Genomic DNA, 22,534 nt, shown 5'->3' on the forward strand with positions numbered 1-22,534 from the left:
CTGACTCATTTAAATATTCTTATGGTCACGTTTATTACGTTCCAACACCATAGGAAGTGAAGGAGCAAAACAGAAAAGAAACACAAATTTGACACTCATAGTACAAACAACATTATCATAATTAGAGAGAATTTAAAGAGAATGTTATACTGGAGATAGGGAAGGCTCACATGTATACATAAATCAAAAAATGAAAACAAACGGGGGGGAGGGGGTTTTAACTAGCCTATTTTTTCTCAATGTACATAGGCACTTTTAGTCTATCTATATCATTGTCAGTTTTCATTTGGAAATATCTGCAGTTTACCTTGAAATTTAGCTGAACTCACCAACATGCTTTGCATCTGCTGTTTTTCCAGGCAATTGAGCAGGGGTAAAATAGCACTCAGAAAACTGAAATCAAATGCACATGTGTTTTACTCCTCAGGGAATGCATCTCTTATGCCTGGCTAGAGGTACATAGAAGTTCCTGCGTTAGTATTTTCATCCTACAGGAGTCTGTTTTATAAAGTCCTATAGACATATAAGTTGACTACACACAGTAACATAGTAAGTGACAGCAGACAAAGACCTGAACGGTCCATCCAGTCTGCCCAACAGTCACATTCATTATCAATTTGATTAAATCAATGAACATGATATTATATACTTGATCATGGTCTTTCTTTGGTGTTTCTGGGACATAGACCGTAGAAGTCCGCCCGGCTCTGTCCTTACATTCCAACTACAGGAGTTGCTGTTAAAGCCCATGCCAACCCATCCGAATCTGTGTTGTCATTTGCAAGACCCAGACCGTAAAAGTCTGCCCAGAATTGTCCTCGGTTCCGGCTACTAAAGTTGCCATTGAAACCCTTTCCAGTCCATCCTAAACTGGATTGCCATATACAGAACACAGCCCTACCAAGTCTGCCCAGCAGTGGCCTTAGTTCTTCGCAGCTGGAGTCGCCATCCAAGCATTTAAGGTGGGGGTTTTTTTAATACCATCCATTTTCTAAATAGAGATCCTCTGTGTTCATCCCATGTCCTTTTGAATTCTGTCACTGTTTTTGTCTCTACCATCTCCCTCGGGAGGGCATTCGAGGCATCGAAGACCCTCTCTGTGAAAAAGAATTTCCTGACGTTACTCCTGTCTATGCATGTAAGTGGCAACTTACATACATAAATGACTTCTTATAGAATACCGACTAGCAGAAAACTGCAAGCTAGAATTTGATGGTTCATACTTTGCTGGAGGGCATGCAAATGGGCAGAGTTTGGGCACAGCATGGGCCCAGTAAGCAAATAATATGTATACATTTTATTCTCCAAGGACAAGCAGGCTTCTACCTTTTCACAAGTGGGTGACACTGGTTTGCGTCGCTCGGTCCAGCATTTTGCCAAAGCAAAAAAAAGGATGGTATATTAAATCAAATAAACCGTAATATACACCAAAGTTGCTTAGTGCATAACTGTGAAGAGCGCCTACATGTGGGCGGAGCATGGGCAGGTCATGGGTGAGGTACCAGGTGATTCACGCAACTTATAAAGTACTATCAGCTGCATGCATTGCATAGAGCACTTAGGTGCACCAACTTTGTCTTTGCCACATACACAGCAACTGCAAAATAGGTTGTCTAATCAACTTAAGACCCTGATGAAGCAATGTGTTTTCCGGTGAAACAGGTCCCGTTGGTTTTTTTTGTACAGCAGATATTTTTTGTTGATGCTGATAAATTTATCTACATCACAGGCGCTTTAAAAACTGATGCTGCATTGAACAATGTTGAAGTGATATGGAAGAAATGCTGTATACTACTGCATTTTTTGTCTACAATCTTGTGGATGAGTATCTAATAAATTTGGACACTTTCTTTGTATTTGATTGGGAGATTATTTGTTTACTGAGATTTGTTGCGGTCTCCTATTTTTCCTGGTAAAGTTTTATGACCTACATTTTGGTGCCAATTTATACAACTGCCCCATAATACCACCATGCAATTTTATAAAAGACCTTTACCAGGCATAAAACAGGCTTTGCAGGCAGAAAATCCTTTATAAAATTAGCCCCCTCCCCCCCCCCCAACATATATATATATATATACCCAGTCCACTGACATGTTTAACCAAGCTGAATATAGGTATAACTTTATATCAAGAAGTTTATTTATTGAAAATTTACTATACCACCTTAACTGACCAAGCTGGGCAAGGCGGTTCACAGACTAATAACATTTAATAGAAAGGGACTACACTGGGGGGGTCACGTGATGGTAAGAGCCTGAGCGGACGCCTGTTGGCTCGGCTCCTCTCCCCTTTTACAAAAAGCACGTTTTTATGCAGACATCCCGCGCTGAAAAATAAACCAAATTGCGGGTGAGTGGTGTGGAACGGCAGGGACTTAAAGATCGAGAGGGAAGAGGAGAGGGAATGCCGGTGAAATCGTTGCGAGAGAGACGCGAAAAGTTGAGTGCAGCTGCAAAGAAAATGGCGACCTCGGCTTCTTCTTCCTCCGCTTCCCCCACCAGCATGGCTCCCTCACCAACGGGACCACTAATAGGAATACAAGAGGACATGGTACAAGTTTCTATGAGGCATTTGTCCCAGCTTTTAGACGACAAACTGGCTAAACTCCATGAGGGAGTAGAAGAAATCAAAGACAGCGTCGCGGGACACGCGGTGCGGATTCAACACGCGAAGGAGCGCATCTCGGCGCAGGAAGATCTTTTATCAGCAGCGGAAACCCGGATAGGAACGCTGGAGGCACAGGTTAAAATTCTCCTTGACCGGGTAGAAGATCAAGACAACAGGGGCCGCAGAAATAACTTGCGCATTATAGGAATCCCTGAAACAGTGCCTGAGAGTGACCTACGTGAGCTGACCGAAAGTTGGTTACCGAAGGCTCTAGGGTTATCATCGGAGGCGGGAGGTGTTCAAGTAGAAAGAGTGCACAGAATTGGAAATCGCAGAGAGGAATCTGGAAGAGCGAGACCTGTTATTGCCAGGTACTTGAATTATGCGATCAAAGCTAGAATCTTGGAACTTTTCAAAAAGCAGAAAATGTTGGAATATAAAGGAGCTAAGATTCTACTCTTTCAGGATTTCTCGGTAAGAGTAACGGAGCAGAGGAAACGTTTGGCACCATATTGCTCCAAATTATACAATAAAGGAATTAAGTTTGCTTTCCAGTACCCAGCCAGGGTGAGAGTTACGCATGACAACCGCACGATCACTCTCACTAAGCCGGAAGAGCTGCAAGCGTTCCTGGACAAGCTACCTCCAGATCCATAGGAGCTGATGTGGGCGGCCTGCGGTCTCGTGCTCAATGGAAACCAGACGCTAATGTGTTGGAGGCACGGTGGGTGCGTGGGACAGCGCTGTGGCGATTTTGAAACTGTTCAGATTTAAGCTAAGAAAAACTGCTTAGTTGTCAGATGCGGCGGGGAACCAAATTTATACGCGAGGAGCATCGAGGAATGGAGGCAGCGTGGAGGTGTGGAGGAGGAGCAGCGGGGCCTCAGCAAGAGACGTAAACTGCAAGCAGGACTCGGCAAGTGTGTAGACAGCCTTGTGTCTTTAGTCCTATACCTCTCATTACTCTGTTCTCTTGGTTTTCTCATAAATGATCACAAGACTGGCACTCTTATCTCTGACATTACATTTAACGATCTGCAAGTTGTTTACAATGCTGAACTAATTGAACAAGACGTGGGAAGAGTTGCAGAGGGTCGGCTGGATTCTCTGCATTTGAGAAGAGAACAGAGAGCTGGGCAGAAGCGGTTCCTGCTGTGCAGTGAAGTTAAGATATGCAGGTTGGGGATATGCTGTTTATTGGTCTGTTAGTTAATTTGTTATTTCTCTAGCCTGTGGGGGGGAAAAAAAAAAAAAAAACTCACTGTCAATCGGACGAGGAGAGTACAAAGAGATGGGCAGAGGAGGTTTCCCCGCTGTGCAGTGCAGTTCAGTTCGGCATGTTGGGGATATGCTGTTTAATGATTTGTTAATTAATCTGTTGTTCTTATAACCTGTGGGGGGGAAACCAAAAACGATTATAAACCAATGTCAGGCGGACAATTGATTTAACTGAGGTGCTGTGGGGGGGGAGGGGGCGGGGGCACTGTGTTAGTGGATATCCATAAGGGGGCTGGGTGGGACAGAGGATGAGTGTGAAGGGGGAGCGAAAGGAGGGCAAGTGTGCAAGGGGGGTTGGATGTGTGGGTGGATGAAGGAGGAGGAGGAAACACTGGAGGGGGAGGGGGGAGGGAGGGATAGGGGGGAGGGAGAGTATGAGGGGAAAGTCGTGGGAGGGGACAGGAGGGAAGAGGGGAGATGGTTGAAGGGTTATCATTGTAATGTTAGTGGAAATAAGGGGATGGAAAAGGGAAGGGAACAAGCGGAATTGGTGCTGAATGATACTGAACCTGAGCAGTATGGAGTGAGGAGTGCGGGGGAGACAATCTTTGTAATGATGTTGCTAGCAAGTGTTCCTGAGGCGGTCAGCTGGGACGCCGCCAGGGGGACAGGTGGACAGATCTATTTTTGCAATGGCACGATGGGTGGGACCAAATGACTAGCTTAAGGGTGGCTACATTGAATGTAGACGGCATTCACTCGCCTATCAAAAGATCTAAAATCCTCCAATATAGTAAACATATGAAAGTGGACGTATTATTAGTACAGGAAACACACTTATCGTCCTCGGAGCATTCAAAATTAAAACAGAGGTGGGTCGGAGAACTGGTGTCTGCATCCTTCAATAGCCGGCAAAGGGGGGTGGCCATACTCATTGATAAAGGTTTAGACTCCAGCCGACACCAGATCATACAAGACCCAGAAGGGAGGTTTGTTATTTGGGCAGGAGTTCTTCAAGGTAGCAAAGTAGCTCTGTGTTCGGTGTATGCGCCCAATGTTTACTCGCAGAAATTTTTTGCTTCTTTACTGGCGGCTCTGGTTACAGTTAGTGATTATCAACTGATAGTGGGGGGAGATTTCAATATTACAGCAGACCCTCTAGTGGATTGTAACCCCCCAAAGAAAAGACCCAAGGATTTCGATGGGAAGGGGGTGGGAATACTGCAAAATGAGCTGGGATTGGTGGACATATGGAGAGCCATGCATCCGGATGATAGGAACTATACTTTTTACTCTCATGTGCATGGAGTCCGGGCGCGATTGGACTACTTACTGATATCTCCTTCCCTTTTCTCGCAAACTCGCAAGGTAGACATTGAGGCGGAGGCAGTATCTGATCACAGTATGGTATGGGCTGACCTAGGTAGTTTAAAGGGAAGGGTAGTGTCCGGATGGAGAATGAATCCTACGTTGTATTTGGACAAAGAGTTTAGGCCCTTTCTAATTAAAGAGTGGCAGAATTATTTGGCGGACAATAATCCGCAAGATACGGACCCCGTAGTATTTTGGGAAGCGGGGAAAGCAGTAATGAGGGGTAAAATCATAGAATACACTTCCCGAATGAGGAAACAACAGGATGGGGAGCTCCTCTCTAAGCTTAAACAACTACAGAATGCTCGGGCTGCAGCTCTAAGAGGGGACCAGGCGTCGAGAGATAGCTTTCAAGACTTAAAAGACAAAATTAACCTCATTTTGCACCAAAGAGCCATGAGGGATATTCAACTTTACAAACACAAGCTTCATAGATGGGGAAATAAGGCGGGGAAGCTGTTAGCAAGCTTAGTACGCAATAGGCCTGCGAAGCAAGTAATCTCTCGTATCAAGATGAGGACAGGAAGGGTGTGCGAAATTGAAGCAGAAATTCAAGCGGCATTTGTGGACTTCTATCAATCGCTGTATGATGCGGGAGCTAGCAACGCAGCCCAGCGTGAGGAGTTCTTTAAGGGTATGCACCTCCCATTCTTGGCTCCGGATCACCTAGCTGCTTTGAATGCACCCATACAGGGAGAGGAAATTCAAGTCGCTCTTAAGAGACTTAAACTAGCGAAGGCTCCTGGGCCAGATGGGCTGGGACCCGAATTCTATAAGATTTTGGGGGAAGATATGATGGGTCCTTTCAGAGGGCAGGTGCTGATGTCACCAGGGCAAGCAGTGGGTGACCTGACTCATGCCACTATAGTAGTGTTACCCAAGCCAGGACGGGACAAAGAGCAGCTGGGGTCATATAGGCCAATTTCTCTTTTAAATCAAGATATTAAGATGTTTGCCAGCATCCTGGCCGCTAGGCTGGGACGAGTTCTTCCCTCATTGATTCATAGCGATCAGACTGGTTTTGTCCCTGGTAGATATGCATCTACGAACATCCTGAGGGCACTGAGTGTCATGAAGAATACGGGAGGGAAACCTGGAGATGCCATTATTGCAAGTTTAGATGCGGAGAAAGCATTTGATAAAATACTGTGGGATCATTTGTTTTGGATCCTACGCAGTTTGGCATCTTTGGGGAATTCTTATCCGGAGTGCGTGCTCTCTATAGCAGGCCTACAGCCCAGATTTTGATCAATGGTATCTTGTCTCAATCATTTGCCCTGAAAAGGGGGACCAGACAGGGCTGTCCTCTGTCACCTATGCTTTTTGTTTTAGCTCTTGAGCCACTGGCCTGTAAAATTCGGCAGTTAGGAGCATTACAGGGGATCCAAGTGGGGAAACAAGTTTATAAGGTTAACCTCTTTGCAGACGACATGCTCATTTTTCTGGGCTGTGCGTCTAAGGGCCTTCCCCTACTTATTGATTTAATAAAGCAATTTGGGTCTTTTTCGGGACTTCAGATCAACTTCGAAAAGTCAGAGGCGATGGCGCTATCTTCAGATTGTGCTTGCAGGCAGATTTCAAACTTCCCTCTTGCGTGGTCTACAGGAACCTTGAAGTACCTGGGAGTATACTTAAACCTGGATTTCAACTTAATGTATAGAAGAAACGTTACCGATAGGCTGGAGGCTATTCGCCAATTATGTGGTAGGTGGAGGGATTATCCTATATCTTTTCTAGGCAGAGTGGCATTGGTGAAGATGGTGCTCTTTCCTAAGGTTTTGTATCCGCTTCAGATGATGCCTCTATGGATCAAGAGCAGGGATGAAAGTACATTCCGGGGAGTAATTTCTTCCTTTATTTGGGGTCACAGGAGAGCGCGTATTGGGTATCATAAGTTAACAAGGACTAGAAAAGAGGGAGGGGTCAAGCTACCGGACCTTCGGCTCTATAATGTTGCATCATTAATGAGATGGATACATGAAATGCACACGGGGGTACGAGTGTTTGCCTCTGAAGACGTGTGGGAGAATGAGGCTGCGCCGTTTTCGTTTTTTTCAGTTCTCCATAATTTAGGAACATCTGTTAAGATATCTCCGCTTATGAGGCCGCTACGTTTGGCTTGGCAGTGGTGGAGGGGGAGGGTAGGTGGGGCGGGAGGACCCTCCCCCTTCCTAGAGGTGCAGAACAATCCTAGGTTTCCTGCAGGGGAAATCGCACATGTCAAAATGGGTTCAAATGGGGTGCCGGTATGTAGGTCAGTTCATAGAGGTGGGAGATGGTGGACCTCCTTCCTTCTCGGTGTGTCAATCTAGGTGGGGGCTGCCTTCACAGTTAACTTTCTCTCACCTGCAACTTGTCCATTATATGCATTCTTTGAAAAGTCCAGGCAATGTGTATCCGACTTTTACTAAGCTAGACAAGGAATTTATGCAACTCCCGTCAGAAACTAATAGGTTGTCTTACTGGTATGGGTTGGGGTTGGCTTGGCGCCCAGTGCCTTTCTATGTTCAGCTGGCACAGCAATGGAGCGCACTTATAGGGAAGGAGATATCAGAGCGGGCACTTTCCAGGTGTTTCTATTTGGCTTTCAAAATCACACCCAATGTGGGACTCCATGAAACACAATTTAAAATTCTCCATATTGCCTATGTTACCAGATGCAAGGGCAAGAGGCTGGGTCTCTGGGATTCAGATGGTTGTGTGAAATGCCACAGGGGCAAAGGTACAATCATACATCATTTTTTAGAATGTTGGGTGCTGCGAGATTTTTGGAAGGGTGTGCTGGCGCGGCTGGAGGGAACTCTTCAGGCTCAATTAGAATGGTCCTATGACATATTAATGTTAGGCTCTGATGCCGACCTTGTGGAACAGGGGTTATCAGCACCTCAATGTAAGTTTGTCCTTCTGGCTTTAGTGCTAGCAAAAAGAGTTATTTTACAACACTGGATTGATGCAACACCGCCCCCTCTAGCTAAATGGCAGGCTAGCATGACACAGATGGCAGGATGGGAACAGGGGGACATGGATACGGATATACATCGTGTAAGGGATGCTGGCTATGTAGAATTATGGAGGAAATGGAGGGTGCTGATATCATAGGCACCCACCCTATCGTGCTCGCACATTACTCGCTCACTAATTGGAGCATCGTTACTAACATTGCACAATTCTAGTAGACCTAGTAGATCTAGTACCAGATCCGAGGAAAGGGGGATAGGTAGGGGGGGAGGGACAAGGGCAGGGGGGAGGGTAGGGGGGGAGGGAAGGGAGGGAGGGTGGGTTCCTGGAAGGGGGAGGGATAAACAAAAAAAAAGAAAAAGAAGAGGAGAGGCAGCCTGTTTCAGTCTCAGGACAAGTACCTGGTCCGCAAACGGGAAGGAGTGCACACAAGCAGCGCATTCTGGTTAGGTTTGTTTATAGTAAGAGGTATTTACCAATGTATACCACAGTTTTGCATTTGTGTATTTGGACTATGGAAATTGATTTTGCTGTCTGTACCTTTGGTAATGTGTGTTTTCCTTATACTCTTGCATGGTTTGTTTCTCTTCATAATAAAAACATTAAAAAAAAAAAAAAAAAGAAAGGGACTACACTTTTAATAGGAAAGATTGCATTCACACTGACAAAAAGAATAACATTTTTAAATGTTTCAGGTTGGACACCAAAAATCCCAACCACACCAATCATGTAGTATCATATGCTTCTTTAAAGAATCAAGTCTTAACTGCTACTTTAAAATTCTGCAAATCGAAAGTGGTAACGAATTCCATGAAAGGAACAATGAAAATGTGAGAAACAGAAGAAGGCTCAAGCAATGGGACTTAAAAAACAATAATTCATATAACACATTAAAAAGTCCATTTGTTGCTGTAACATCAAACACTCAGCTGTTGCATAAAAGACTCAACTCGGTGCTGCATTTCGGCCCAAAAAGCCTTCCTCAGAAGTCTTACAGGTGTTTGTCCATGAAAGTAAAATTAACAGCTATAATGATATGTGACTGTATCTGCATCGCTCTGCTGAGTGCTGGCTGTTTACTGGAAGTTGATTTCATTTTCTTTCAAGTATTGTTTTATTTTTAAGTTCCATTGTTTGTTTGAGCCTTCTTCCGTTTCCCATGTTCTGTTTGATGACTTAGTGCTACAAGGCTTTCTTTTCTTCTCTCATTTTTTAAAAAGGAAAGAAGCAAAGGCATCCTTTCCCTTGCTTTTTATAATCTTGCACATGTATTTCAGGCAAGTTGTGACCTAGCAAAAAGATATTTTTCACCAGAGTAAAAAAAATATGTGCTTGAAAGATACTTAGCACAATCAAAACCTACCACAATATCCTGGCGTTCCACATACCGTCTTCATGGCTACCTGATCCTCCACAATCTTGGAAAGGCCAAAGTCAGCTGTAAAATTTAAAACAGATGCATACATAAAATTAAATTTAAAAAATTGTATTGACCTGTGACAGCATTCAAGATGGGGTTCAGGAATTTAGATGAGTTCATATCTATCCCTCTGTTTCTATACACACTATCAGGTTTTAACATTTATTGAAAGCTGTCATCATTTAAGAAGTGGAATGCATAGGGTACCCTCAGAATTTATATTAGGACATAAACATGGACCACCTCCCCCCCCCCCCCCCCCCCAACTGGCGAAACACAGCTCATAATGAAAATGTAATGTGGTAAAAAGTAAGCTATTTGCTTTGGAGGAAAATGAATACAACAAGTTGGGAGATATAATTCACCTTGCACTTGGGGCCATTTGCCATGTGCTCACTGAATGTTAAGGGGCATTTGTGAACCATTGTGGATCTGTCAAACATCTCATATCCACTATATGTGGATGTTTCTCAGTTAAAATCTAAGGTGAATAAATACACACATTTCAAATTATAGGACAATCAAAGAGCAATTGGGATTCACACCAAAATAATCATCCTGTGGTACAAAAGTATAGAATAAATTCTGTATTCCAAGCAAATATGAATCGGCTGGATGATAAAAACTTTAATGAACAAATGTATTTCAGAAACTAACATAATACCAAATACAACCAAATGGATATGTGCAGATTCAGATAGATTGCTAGCATTCCATTAACAAAGTTCTCAGCATGTTTCAGCATGACGCCTGCATCAGGGGATACGGACAGCAAATCAAATACTGGGCAAGGGGACCCTAAAGGGAAAAAACTGCCATAGGACATACATCACCATCTGACCCAGCCATACTATCTGCACACTCGCTATAATATAAATCTCCCATATCATTCAAACAGAAGAACAGAAAAAGTCATATATCAGTCCAATAGAAATCTAATTGGGTTTTCCCAAAAGATATTCAGAGTCCAATAAGCAATGCTATTTAACTGGGCAGGTACGGCTCCTGGCCGGTTAAATAGCGCTTAACTGGCTAACTGCTAATAATCTGTGCGATATAGCTGGTTATCTCTGCTGAATATTAGTGCTTCTTAGTGGCTATGTTGCGCAACTTAGCTGGTTAAGCACGAATATTCAGCGCTAACCAGCTAAGTTTAGCTGTTAAGAAGGCCCGCTATTTATGCGGCCTAATCTTTAACCGCTAAGCACTTAAACAGTTAGCACTGAATATCATCTGGTTGCCGCGGATATGGCCCTGTGTTGAATATCCAGGGTTTGTGCCTCCGGTGGCAGCTGAATATTGGCGGGGGGGGGGGGGGGGGGGGTCAGTGTGCAGATATTATGGCTGGGTCACGTGGTGATATATGTCCTATGGCAGTTTTTTCCCTTTAGAGTCCCCTTGCCCAGTTTATAATCTGATTTGATTTGCTGTCCATATCCCCTGATGCAGGCGACACACTGAAACATGTTGGGAACTTTGTTAATGGAATGCTAGCAATCCATCTGGATCTGCACATATCCATTTGGTTGTGTTTGGTATTATGTTAGTTTCTGAAATAAATCATCTTGAGAACATCTTATCCTACATTTCCCGAATTGTAAGAAAGTAACCTACAAAAATTCCATACTGCTAACTTTTCATATGAAGGCACTGAAATTTGGAACTCCTTACCTAAAACCATCAAATGCACCGATGATTATTTGTTATTCCGAAATCTTTTGAAAACTCACTTCTTCAGTCTAGCCTTTAAGCACTCTTCTCAAATAAACTCATGGCATTAATTTTTACCTCATCCCGCCTCCCATTACTCCTGTCTATCCAACTAATCCTAGCCCTTACCTTTATCCTCCATATTTCAATTATCTAGTTTAAATCAGTAAGGGGTTCTTTTACTAAGCAGCAGGAAAAAGGGCCCTGCGGTAGTGGCGGGGGCCATTTTTCCCAACGCCAAGGCCCTTTTAACTGCAGTGGGTAAAATGCCCCAGGCACACATGGCCATGCGGTAAGAGAACTCTTACCACGTGGCAATGTGAAGGGGAGCTCTTACCACTACCTACCAAGGTGGCAATAAGGGCTCCCACTCTTACTGGGCAGTGCACGGCAATGCCTGATTACCGCCAGGTTACTGCCACGCAAGCCATTTCCAAGGGTTTTCATTTTCCCCCTAAAATGGTGCGAACTAGGGGCAGGACTACTGCTGGCAGTCACGTCGGGCTGGCAGTAGTCCCGGAAGAGCGAGCAGTAAGCCCGCGTTGGGATAAATGTCATAAATAAAAGCTAGCAATCCATATGTATCCACACATATCCATTTGGTTGTGTTTAGTATTATGTCAAGTTTTTGAAATTCATTTGTTCATTAAAATGTTTATAATCCAGCCTGTTTGTATTTCCATGGAATTTATTCTATTTTTTTGTATCATGGGATGATTATTTTGGTGTGTCTCCCAATTGCTCTTTGTTTGTATTTGGGTTGGCCTCTTTTGTCTTTCGTACATTTTCAAACTATGTGAAATTATTCAGAAAAGGAAAATGTTACCTTTCATATACCTTTCATGACATGGGCTGTAAAACCTGATTGTTTAAGCAGGCACTAACAACTCACCATTGAGAGTGCCAGTACACTGGGAACAGTTACGGGATGGAAGGAATGGGCAGATGGGAATCAACAAAATAAGGATTATGTCTGTTAATTAAATTAGGCTGTGGTTTATTATGTGCTCAAGAGTTGGATGAATTTTCATGTATCCATATGACCAGGGGCGGCCCATGGCAATCTGCCACCTGAGGCAGGGATGAGATGCCGCCCCTGCCTGCACCTGGTCTGGCATCGCCTCCCTTCCTTCCTCAACCCTCTTCCTTGTATTTACCTTATTTTATTTTTTTCCAAAAGGTGGCAGCGGCAGCGATTCCATTAGGCTGCCCTGTCACGGTACTCTTCCCTCTACTGCTTCGTCCCGCCTCTGAGAAAACAGGAAGTTATATCAAGAGGCGGACTGCAGTAGTAGGGAGAAGAGTCCAGTACTGGCGGCAGAGCAGCCTATGGGAATCGCTGCCGCTGCCACCTTTTGGAAAAAAAAAAAGATAAACATGGGGAAGAGGGTTAAGGAGGGAAGGGGAGAGAGCAGCTCTCTGGAGAGTGCTGCCCTGCCTCAATTGGCCTAAAGGCCTCCACTGCATATGATACTCATTTTTGAAACAGATCGATATCTCTAAATGGCCCAAAAAAGGTCCATCTGCCGAAAATGACAAATCGCAATTTTCGAAAGGCGGAATTTGGATGTTTTACACTGCAATTCATCCAGATAGCAAGGGGGCATGTTGGAAGTGTGTTTTGAGTGGGACTAGGGACAGTGCAAAATTAGGACATCTTTCAGCGATAACAGAATGGGAAGAAACGTCCAAAGCAAAAAAGAGACATTTTTATCTAGACCTATTTCAATCACGCCCAGGGTACAAAAAGGTGCCCTGATTGAGCAGCTGTCCACTGGAGGGATGAAGGCCCTCCTTAATCTCCCAGTGGTTACTGACCCCCTCCCACCCCTCTAAGAAGTAAAAGTGACAGTATACACCAGGCTCTGTAACAGGTATTATGGCCATTCCTAATAGAGCAGCAAGCAAGTGTAAGGAGTAGCCTAGTGGACTTTGAACAATGGGACCCAGGTGTAACTCCTACTTGAACTCTTATTTCTGTAGAAATATGTGAGTTCTCCTGGAACACAGAAAAATTTACTTTACCTAAATGTATAAAACACCTGTAAGCGTGATGGTAATTGTAGCGATGTACCTTTAAGCATAGTAGATTTTTACCACAACATTACTTTGTATTTGTTTACTCCGGAGTCTGCAAAGACCTCTCTGTTACTATGTAAGCCACATTGAGCCTACAAATAGGTAGGAAAATGTGGGATACAAATGTAACAAATAAATAAATAAATTTTCAGAGGCAGGAAACCTGAAAGCAACATAATTTTCAGGGTTGAGTACTGGGGAAGTTGTGTCACTTTCAGGTGATTGAAAGGTTAAGGGGGCCCAAAAGCCTCAACTCTTTGGGGTTTAGGAGCTCAAAATCTGCTTCTCTTTTGGGAGTGGGGAACCAAGGGCTACAACATTCTTGGGAAGGGAAGGGCTCTCGAAGACCGGAAGGCTGCATCTATTCAGAGGGTTTTGGATGGGTGCCTGAACACTTCATACTGGGGTGTGGGCATGCTGGGATGCCCAATCGCACCAACAATATTAGAGGAGGTAGTCCACAATGGGTGAAGACACTTGGGAAACAGGGAAGGGATTTTTAAGGGGTGTCTCTTCAGAGCTACAAGGGTCATATTAACTGGACTTTTTACTTTGAGCAATTAGTGTGGGTAAACCTCCATTACCATGGTTGCTCCATCTTTAATGTTGCCAAGATAACACTACCATGTTCTATATCTCATTAGTTTAATACATATTTTAGTTTCATACCTAATGCCAACAAGAAAACTGACAAGCAGCCCAGTATTATTTAATGACTGGGATGAGAGTTTTCAACTTCTGATATAGGAAGCATCCTTTTTGACAGGCCTTTATATGACCCCTGAAGCAGGCATTTTGCCGAAACATTGACCATGTTGGGTCTCTCAAGCAATAAATTCTACATCCATATTTGAAATTGGATCTGCATTACTGTTTCCTGTCCTACCTACAGCCATTACTTGCTGTATTGGAGTAACTTGTATTGCCATACCAGTTTTAACAGAGTTAGTATATAGATTCCTTAACTTCCCCAGTGGATGTGTATGGCTATTGCTCTAATGGAGTGATGTCTATGAAAGAAGGAAGGATCATCAGGATAAAAGTGCACCTAAATCCTTCAACACAAACAGATGAATGCAAAAACCATTGCTAATTTTTCACTCACCGATTTTTAGTGGTGCATCTGGAGCTGGAGTTGCATAGAGTAGATTCTCTGGCTTGAGGTCACGGTGGACAATCCCATTTTCATGCAGATACTACAAGAAAACAAAACCCAAAGAATAAAACTCAAAGTTATTATGCTTAAAAAGATCATTTTGTTTCTCAAGTTTTTACAAATACTCAAATGCAATACAGTAGGACTGCAAAGGTGTATGATCTTTCTCAAGCCCATATACCACTGTACCTACAAACAGCCAAGACCTGTAGGAAAATGAGTCTTTGAATCACATCTAGACCTCTGTGCATGGGATCTAAACAGTTCAACCAGGAACTGTCAGGATGAAAAAGTATTTCTTTAGTTCACCACAGCCTTATTTTTGGCAAATCCAGGGAGATACAGCTGAGCCCCATGTAATGACTTTAAAGAAACATATGAATCAAGTACTTTCAAAATGTACAAATATCTTTTAAAAATGAGGGGAGAGGTGTGCAAGGTGGTGGCCACAGAACCTTTCACTGCAACTTTTAATCTTGGAATCTTGATTTGATATCTCTTCCTCAAATTCCAGATTGACTTTATTTAGGCCCAAAATATCCCAGATGTGTAGTAGGTGAAACATACAAAAGTGACATGTGTTCAGAAACTCCTGATTATGTTACATGAGGAACAGAGGAAGGAATTCAAATTTTCTGATAAACTAAGGACTTTGTATACTAAAGAATGTTAGTGTTAAGTTCAATATTTCATGCACATTAATTTGGCTATTACACAATGCTGATGTAATTTGCATATGTGTCAGATTTGAATGGGCTCATCTGCATGCGTGTGCTATTACTATGTAAAGATGCTAAAGGATCATTTTTCATCTGGAATGGTGATCATATTAAGTTATGTGCGAGAAGCAGCACTATCCATTTAGACCATTTAGAAAACAAAAGGTATTTAGAGCCACTATGGCCCTGCTTTTCACTTGCCCCACATTTATATAGACAGTAGCTAGTCATTTAGGGGCAATTATATCACTTTGCACCGGTGGCGTAGCCAGAAGGCAAATTTTGGGTGGGCCAACAGGTTGGATGGGTGGGCACTAGAGAAAAATGTGCTACTTGACGCACACATGCCCTGCCTTGCCCCACTCCCAATAATTTCAATGAGGGTAGCAGTGCAGGCTTCAGTGACTGCAGGCCATGTTGAGGATTAGGGGAAGTACAAGAGGCTGCACTCTTCATTCCCCATTGAGCCACGGTCCCTCAAAACACATATGCTTCCCTCAAATATTCTGCATCAATAGAAGCCCCTGGCCCTCCCCCAACAGAGGATGCAGAGCAGAGCTAGAACATTTCCCCATAAAACTCACCATACAAACATTTTTGTTTCTAGTGCTATCTCAATAGCAGGCATATTGTAAAGTAATACAAAAATCTATCAAACAAAAAGCCACTCAGAACCTAGAACAAAACTACCATGCCAGCACTAACATCCAAAGTAAGTATCTTACCTACATTTTAGGACCCTAAATATTACAGTGGGGCCCTAAAATATCAATATACCTATCAAGAAAACTGAAAAAGCCAAATTACTATACAACACTACGTAGAAAATTCATGCTAACAGTCATACACACAGAACACAAATGCCAAATACAGAATAAGTGACCATAACATAAATTGAACCGAAACACCAATAATCCAGACCTTGAATTTAATACAACACCAGAGAAATAGAAAGATGAATTTTTTCCTACACTGTGTAAAATATAAAGATAGCACATGCCAGGGATGGTGTTGGGGTTAAAACTAGAGCAACTATCCATGGCCCCCTGGCCAGAGAGAGCCTCACACCTGCCAGAAGCTGAAAAAGATGCAGCCTAGTAGTAAGCTTTTGGGGTCCCCTCCTAAACTTCTGCTCTAGGCCCCAGCCATGTCTAACACCAGCTCTGGCAGCATACCTATTTCAAATCTGACTTATTCTAATCACAAAATAGAAAAATAAAATTATTTTTCTACCTTTTGTTGTCTGGACATTTTATTTTTTAAATGTTGGTCCTAGGCTCTGGTTTCTGCTTCTCTCAACTCGCTAACCAAGGTCTCATGTCCATTTGACATTTCTTTTTTCTTCATGTCCACTATCCATCTTCCCCCATCTCTGTGTTTATCTTCGGCATCTCCCTTTCTCTGAGTTCATATACAGTGGTGGAAATAAGTATTTGATCCCTTGCTGATTTTGTAAGTTTGCCCACTGACAAAGACATGAGCAGCCCATAATTGAAGGGTAGGTTATTGGTAACAGTGAGAGATAGCACATCACAAATTAAATCCGGAAAATCACATTGTGGAAAGTATATGAATTTATTTGCATTCTGCAGAGGGAAATAAGTATTTGATCCCCCACCAACCAGTAAGAGATCTGGCCCCTACAGACCAGGTAGATGCTCCAAATCAACTCGTTACCTGCATGACAGACAGCTGTCGGCAATGGTCACCTGTATGAAAGACACCTGTCCACAGACTCAGTGAATCAGTCAGACTCTAACCTCTACAAAATGGCCAAGAGCAAGGAGCTGTCTAAGGATGTCAGGGACAAGATCATACACCTGCACAAGGCTGGAATGGGCTACAAAACCATCAGTAAGACGCTGGGCGAGAAGGAGACAACTGTTGGTGCCATAGTAAGAAAATGGAAGAAGTACAAAATGACTGTCAATCGACAAAGATCTGGGGCTCCACGCAAAATCTCACCTCGTGGGGTATCCTTGATCATGAGGAAGGTTAGAAATCAGCCTACAACTACAAGGGGGGAACTTGTCAATGATCTCAAGGCAGCTGGGACCACTGTCACCACGAAAACCATTGGTAACACATTACGACATAACGGATTGCAATCCTGCAGTGCCCGCAAGGTCCCCCTGCTCCGGAAGGCACATGTGACGGCCCGTCTGAAGTTTGCCAGTGAACACCTGGATGATGCCGAGAGTGATTGGGAGAAGGTGCTGTGGTCAGATGAGACAAAAATTGAGCTCTTTGGCATGAACTCAACTCGCCGTGTTTGGAGGAAGAGAAATGCTGCCTATGACCCAAAGAACACCGTCCCCACTGTCAAGCATGGAGGTGGAAATGTTATGTTTTGGGGGTGTTTCTCTGCTAAGGGCACAGGACTACTTCACCGCATCAATGGGAGAATGGATGGGGCCATGTACCGTACAATTCTGAGTGACAACCTCCTTCCCTCCGCCAGGGCCTTAAAAATGGGTCGTGGCTGGGTCTTCCAGCACGACAATGACCCAAAACATACAGCCAAGGCAACAAAGGAGTGGCTCAGGAAGAAGCACATTAGGGTCATGGAGTGGCCTAGCCAGTCACCAGACCTTAATCCCATTGAAAACTTATGGAGGGAGCTGAAGCTGCGAGTTGCCAAGCGACAGCCCAGAACTCTTAATGATTTAGAGATGATCTGCAAAGAGGAGTGGACCAAAATTCCTCCTGACATGTGTGCAAACCTCATCATCAACTACAGAAGACGTCTGACCGCTGTGCTTGCCAACAAGGGTTTTGCCACCAAGTATTAGGTCTTGTTTGCCAGAGGGATTAAATACTTATTTCCCTCTGCAGAATGCAAATAAATTCATATACTTTCCACAATGTGATTTTCCGGATTTAATTTGTGATGTGCTATCTCTCACTGTTACCAATAACCTACCCTTCAATTATGGGCTGCTCATGTCTTTGTCAGTGGGCAAACTTACAAAATCAGCAAGGGATCAAATACTTATTTCCACCACTGTATTTCCCTGTCCAGCCTCTCCCCTCTCTTCTTCCCCCATGCCAATGTGTCTCTCTCCTCTCTAACCCCACCCCATCCAGCTTCTCTCTCTCTCTCTCTCACTCCCCTCCCCCTTTTCTGGCATCTGGCTTGCTTGTTTGCCTGCCTGTCCCCCATCCTTCCTGCTGTGGTTTCAGTATTTGAGCCCCACTTGCTTCATCTCCTTGGTCTGGCATTCCTTTCCTTTCCAATCCCTCCCCCTTTGGCATCAAATAGTGTCATTTATTTCTAGATATATTGACAATAGCCCTACCTTTGTTTGATCTGTTTCTATCGGATGCCTTACTTATGGCGTCTGACGTCATTGTTGGATTAAATAGAAGCCATTTTGAATTTGAAGAAGACTGTTGTAGATGGTTATGACTGTACAAGACTGTGATTGTTATAGACATTTTTGTATACTAATTTGAGAACATGTGGACAGCTTGTTGATTGTCAGCTTGGCTCTGATCCTGCACTTTATATGAGCTTCTTTAAGATAAGTGCTTTTTCGTTTTTGCATCATGAATGTTGAAGAATGACTACTGAAATAATTGATAAAAGAAAAGAAAAATACAGAAATAAAATAATGTTTTTTGGAAGGTTTTTGCCAATGATGAATAAGAGATTATTGGATCCATATAGCTCTTTAAATCTATTTTGATTTATGTCATTTTTCAGTGAGTGGATTTTTGTGTGAGTTTATCTTGTGTGAGTTTGTTAATCCGCATAAAAAAGCTTTCATAAAATTATCTCTGCAATTTAATTCCCTGGACAACAGAAGTGACTCATTTTATTAACTGAGTCCTGCATCACAATTCTTATCTTCTAACTGGAGACAATTTATTTATTTTATTTATTTGTTGCATTTGTATCCCACATTTTCCCACCTATTTGCAGGCTCAATGTGGCTTACATAGTACCGTGATGGCGAACACCAGTTCCAGTATGAGAGATACAGAGTGGGAATTGCGTTAAGTCAGGGTCAATTAGGTGGTGACCGAAGCAAAGAATTAATTTAATCTCTCCGCTACGGCTTTGTCTTCCCTGATCGCCCCTTTTACCCTCGGTCATTTAGTGGACCAACCAATTGTTTTGCCAGCTTCCTGCTTTTAATATACCTAAAAAAAATTTACTATGTGTTTTTGCCTCCAACGCAATCTTTTTTTTCAAAGTCTCTCTTTGCCTTCCTTTTCAGCGCTTTGCATTTGACTTGACAGTCCTTATGCTGTTTACTATTATTTTCAGTCGGTTCCTTCTTCCATTTTCTGAAGGAATTTCTTTTAGCTCTAATAGCTTCCTTCACCTCACTTTTTAACCATACCAGCTGTTGTTTGGTCTTCCTTCCTCTTTCTTTAATACAAGGAATATTTTTAATACACGGAATATATTTGGCCTGGGCTTCCAGGATGGTATTTTTGAACATCATCCATGCCTGATGTAAATTTTTGATCCTTGCAGCCGCTCCTCTAAGTTTTTTTTTTCACCATTCTTCTCATTTTATCATAGTCTCCTTTTTGAAAGTTAAACGCTAACATATTGGATTTCCTGCGTATACTTACTCCAAAGCTAATATCAAATCTGATCATCTCATATTCACTGTTATCAAGCGGCCCCAGCACCATTACCTCCCGCACCAGATCATGCGCTCTACTAAGGACTAGGTCTAGAATTTTTCCTTCTCTTGTCGGCTCCTGTACCAGCTGCTCCATAAAGCAGTCCTTGATTTCGTCAAGGAATTTTACTTCCCTGGCATGACCTGATGTTACATTTACCCAGTCAATATTGGGGTAATTGAAATCACCCATTATTATTGTGTTGCCTAGTTTGTTAGCGTCTCTAATTTCCCGTGGTAATTTCAGGATTGGTGTGTTCTACCCACACGCGTTTGGGGCAGGGGTGTAGCCAGACTTCGGCGGGAGGGGGGTCCAGAGCCCGAGGTGAGGGGGCACATTTAACTCCCCCCCTGGCGCCGCCGACCCCTCTGTCATTACTGACCCACCGCCACCGCCACCACCACCACCAACAACAACAACTTTGCCCCCCCCCCCCCCGCCGCCGCCTACCTTTGCTGGCGGGGGACCCCAACCCCCGCCAGCCGAGGTTCTCTTCTTCTGGCACAAGGCTTCATTCTGTTTCTGTGAGTCTGACGTCCTGCACAGGTAGGCAATGGTGGCGGCGGTGGAGGGTTGGCGGCAGGAGAGGGGGTCGAGAGGGTCATCGTCAGGGGCGTCCAAGGCCAAATCTATGGGGTCCCAGGCCCCCATGGCCCCACGTAGCTATGCCACTGGTTTGGGGAGGGTCTGGAGGCAGAGAATGGGCGTGTTCTGTGCTAATCAGTTAGTGCAGCTACATTGCAACGCGCTAACTGATTAGTACATGGTTAGTGCTTGAGCCCTTATCACCTATACAAGAGGTGGCAGTAGGAGCTCATTCGTTAATGGCCACACTTCAATGGGAAAATTAGCATGTGGCCATTAATGCAGGAAATAGAAACATTGGCCATTTTACCCCTGCAGTAAAAATGGTCTTAGGATGTGGAAATGACCCGCCTATGGACACACTAAGGCCATCTTTTACCATCGTTTGGTAAAAAGGCCCCTAAAGCATCAAATTGTGTGCAAAGTTTATAGAAATAGCAGAAAAGTCTTAAAATGCCAGCTGAAGCATTTAAATATTGATTTGATAGTACCTTTCTATTTCGGCACTTAACCTGTGGCTTGAGGTTCATATCATACAGGATTCAAAATTTATTAATCCACCAAAAAAGAAAGAGAAAAAAATGTCACAGAAGAAATCAGTTACATGAACTCTTCCATCTACATATTGCTCTATTTATAATCATTAGTGCTGTGAACTCATCGTTTCCCACAGTATGTAGCCCATGTGAACAGACAGACACAGATACAGCAGTAAAGTTAATGGAGTAGAAATCCTAATTTAAATGATACAGTCCAAAAATATCTGAAAGGCATCAAAAATATAATTAATATTAGCATGGCTGTTGAGTTCTTGCTCAAATGGCACATAGAAAAATGCCCTCATTGCCTGTTCTATGATGTTTTACACAGTACATGCTGTAGATGTTTCAACAGATGCCCTCCAGCCACTCGCAGAAATTATATTCATGCTCCATTGTACAAAATACATCAGTGATTAATTAGGTTTTTGATTCCCAGACATCAGCCTTGCTTTATTATATACCATAGGTGAGCAAACTGATTGTAAATTTAATTGCTGGTATTTTAAATTGGGATCAAACAACGAAGGATGTGCTGTACTAAGGAAACCTCCAGGCTTGCCCATAGACAGAGATTTGCCTTGGTATACCATTAAAGGATGTCACTGCTTAGCACTTGGAAAACAAATCACATTTTTTGTGAATCTTACTATTAACAGTCTCAAAGTGTTTGTTGTAGAACATGCAATCAACAGACATAAACCCCGTTTTATGTAGAGTACAGAAATAGGAAATGAGATGCCCAGGTTGGGACGTGTCAACTGCCATTAGTATTTTTCAATATACAGTCTTTTCTACAGTACATGCATAAACGGACATGTATGTGCCTTCTTTGTGCAACAGAAACATTCATTTTACAAGTGTCAATGGCTAAAATATCAATGGGGTCAACACTGCAACATATGTTGGCACAAACATATGTGCATTGGTATTTCAGAACATATATACATTTACGTCTGCCGTGCTTCACAAAACCTGCATCCTTGCTTTGGCTATCTCGGATATGCTAGAGACTTCAGATACTAATCTTGTAACAGTGGCAACTATAATTGTTTCTTTGGCATTGAAGTCTGATAGAGATTAGCTGCTACATCTTTTCTGTAAATATAAAGACCACCCCCCCCCCCCCCATATTCAGCCAGCTGCTGGCAGCGCGGTTAGCTTCCACTGGCGGCGCTGACCCTAGATATTCAATGCCAGGCTGTATCCAGCGATCGGCATTGAATATCCGGTTTTAGTTTTGGCTGTGGCAATTTAACTGGCTGAGTGAATATTCAGCGCTAGCCAGTTAATAGCAGTTAAAGACAGGCCACTTAAATAGCAGGCCTATCTTAACTGCACAACTTAGCCGGTTTAGCGCTGAATGTTAATGTTTAGCCGGCTAAGTCGCACAGCTAGCCACTAAGCACTAATATTCAGTGGAGGAAACCGACTATCGCATGCTAAATATTAGAGCTTAGCCAGCTAAGTGCTATTTAACCGGCTAGGAGCTGTTCCTGAATGGTTAAATAGCTCTGAATATTGGTGC

At 43.2% G+C, this 22,534-nt stretch overlaps 1 protein-coding gene across 2 annotated transcripts in view; it reads right to left on the minus strand.

Annotated features, from left to right (window-relative positions):
* The window catches only part of CAMK4 (calcium/calmodulin dependent protein kinase IV), a 380,765-nt gene that overhangs the window by 39,952 nt on the left and 318,279 nt on the right, over positions 1 to 22,534 (minus strand). For both annotated transcript variants that reach the window (XM_030193470.1, XM_030193471.1), the window contains exons 6-7: positions 14,472 to 14,562; positions 9,521 to 9,595 (exon numbers count right to left, since the gene is read on the minus strand). In XM_030193470.1, the coding sequence (XP_030049330.1) occupies positions 9,521 to 9,595; positions 14,472 to 14,562 (166 nt within the window). The remainder of the gene's footprint in view (positions 1 to 9,520; positions 9,596 to 14,471; positions 14,563 to 22,534) is intronic.

This window comes from Microcaecilia unicolor, chromosome 2 (genome assembly GCF_901765095.1).
Source record: "Microcaecilia unicolor chromosome 2, aMicUni1.1, whole genome shotgun sequence".
NCBI classification, from domain to species: Eukaryota; Metazoa; Chordata; class Amphibia; order Gymnophiona; family Siphonopidae; genus Microcaecilia; species Microcaecilia unicolor.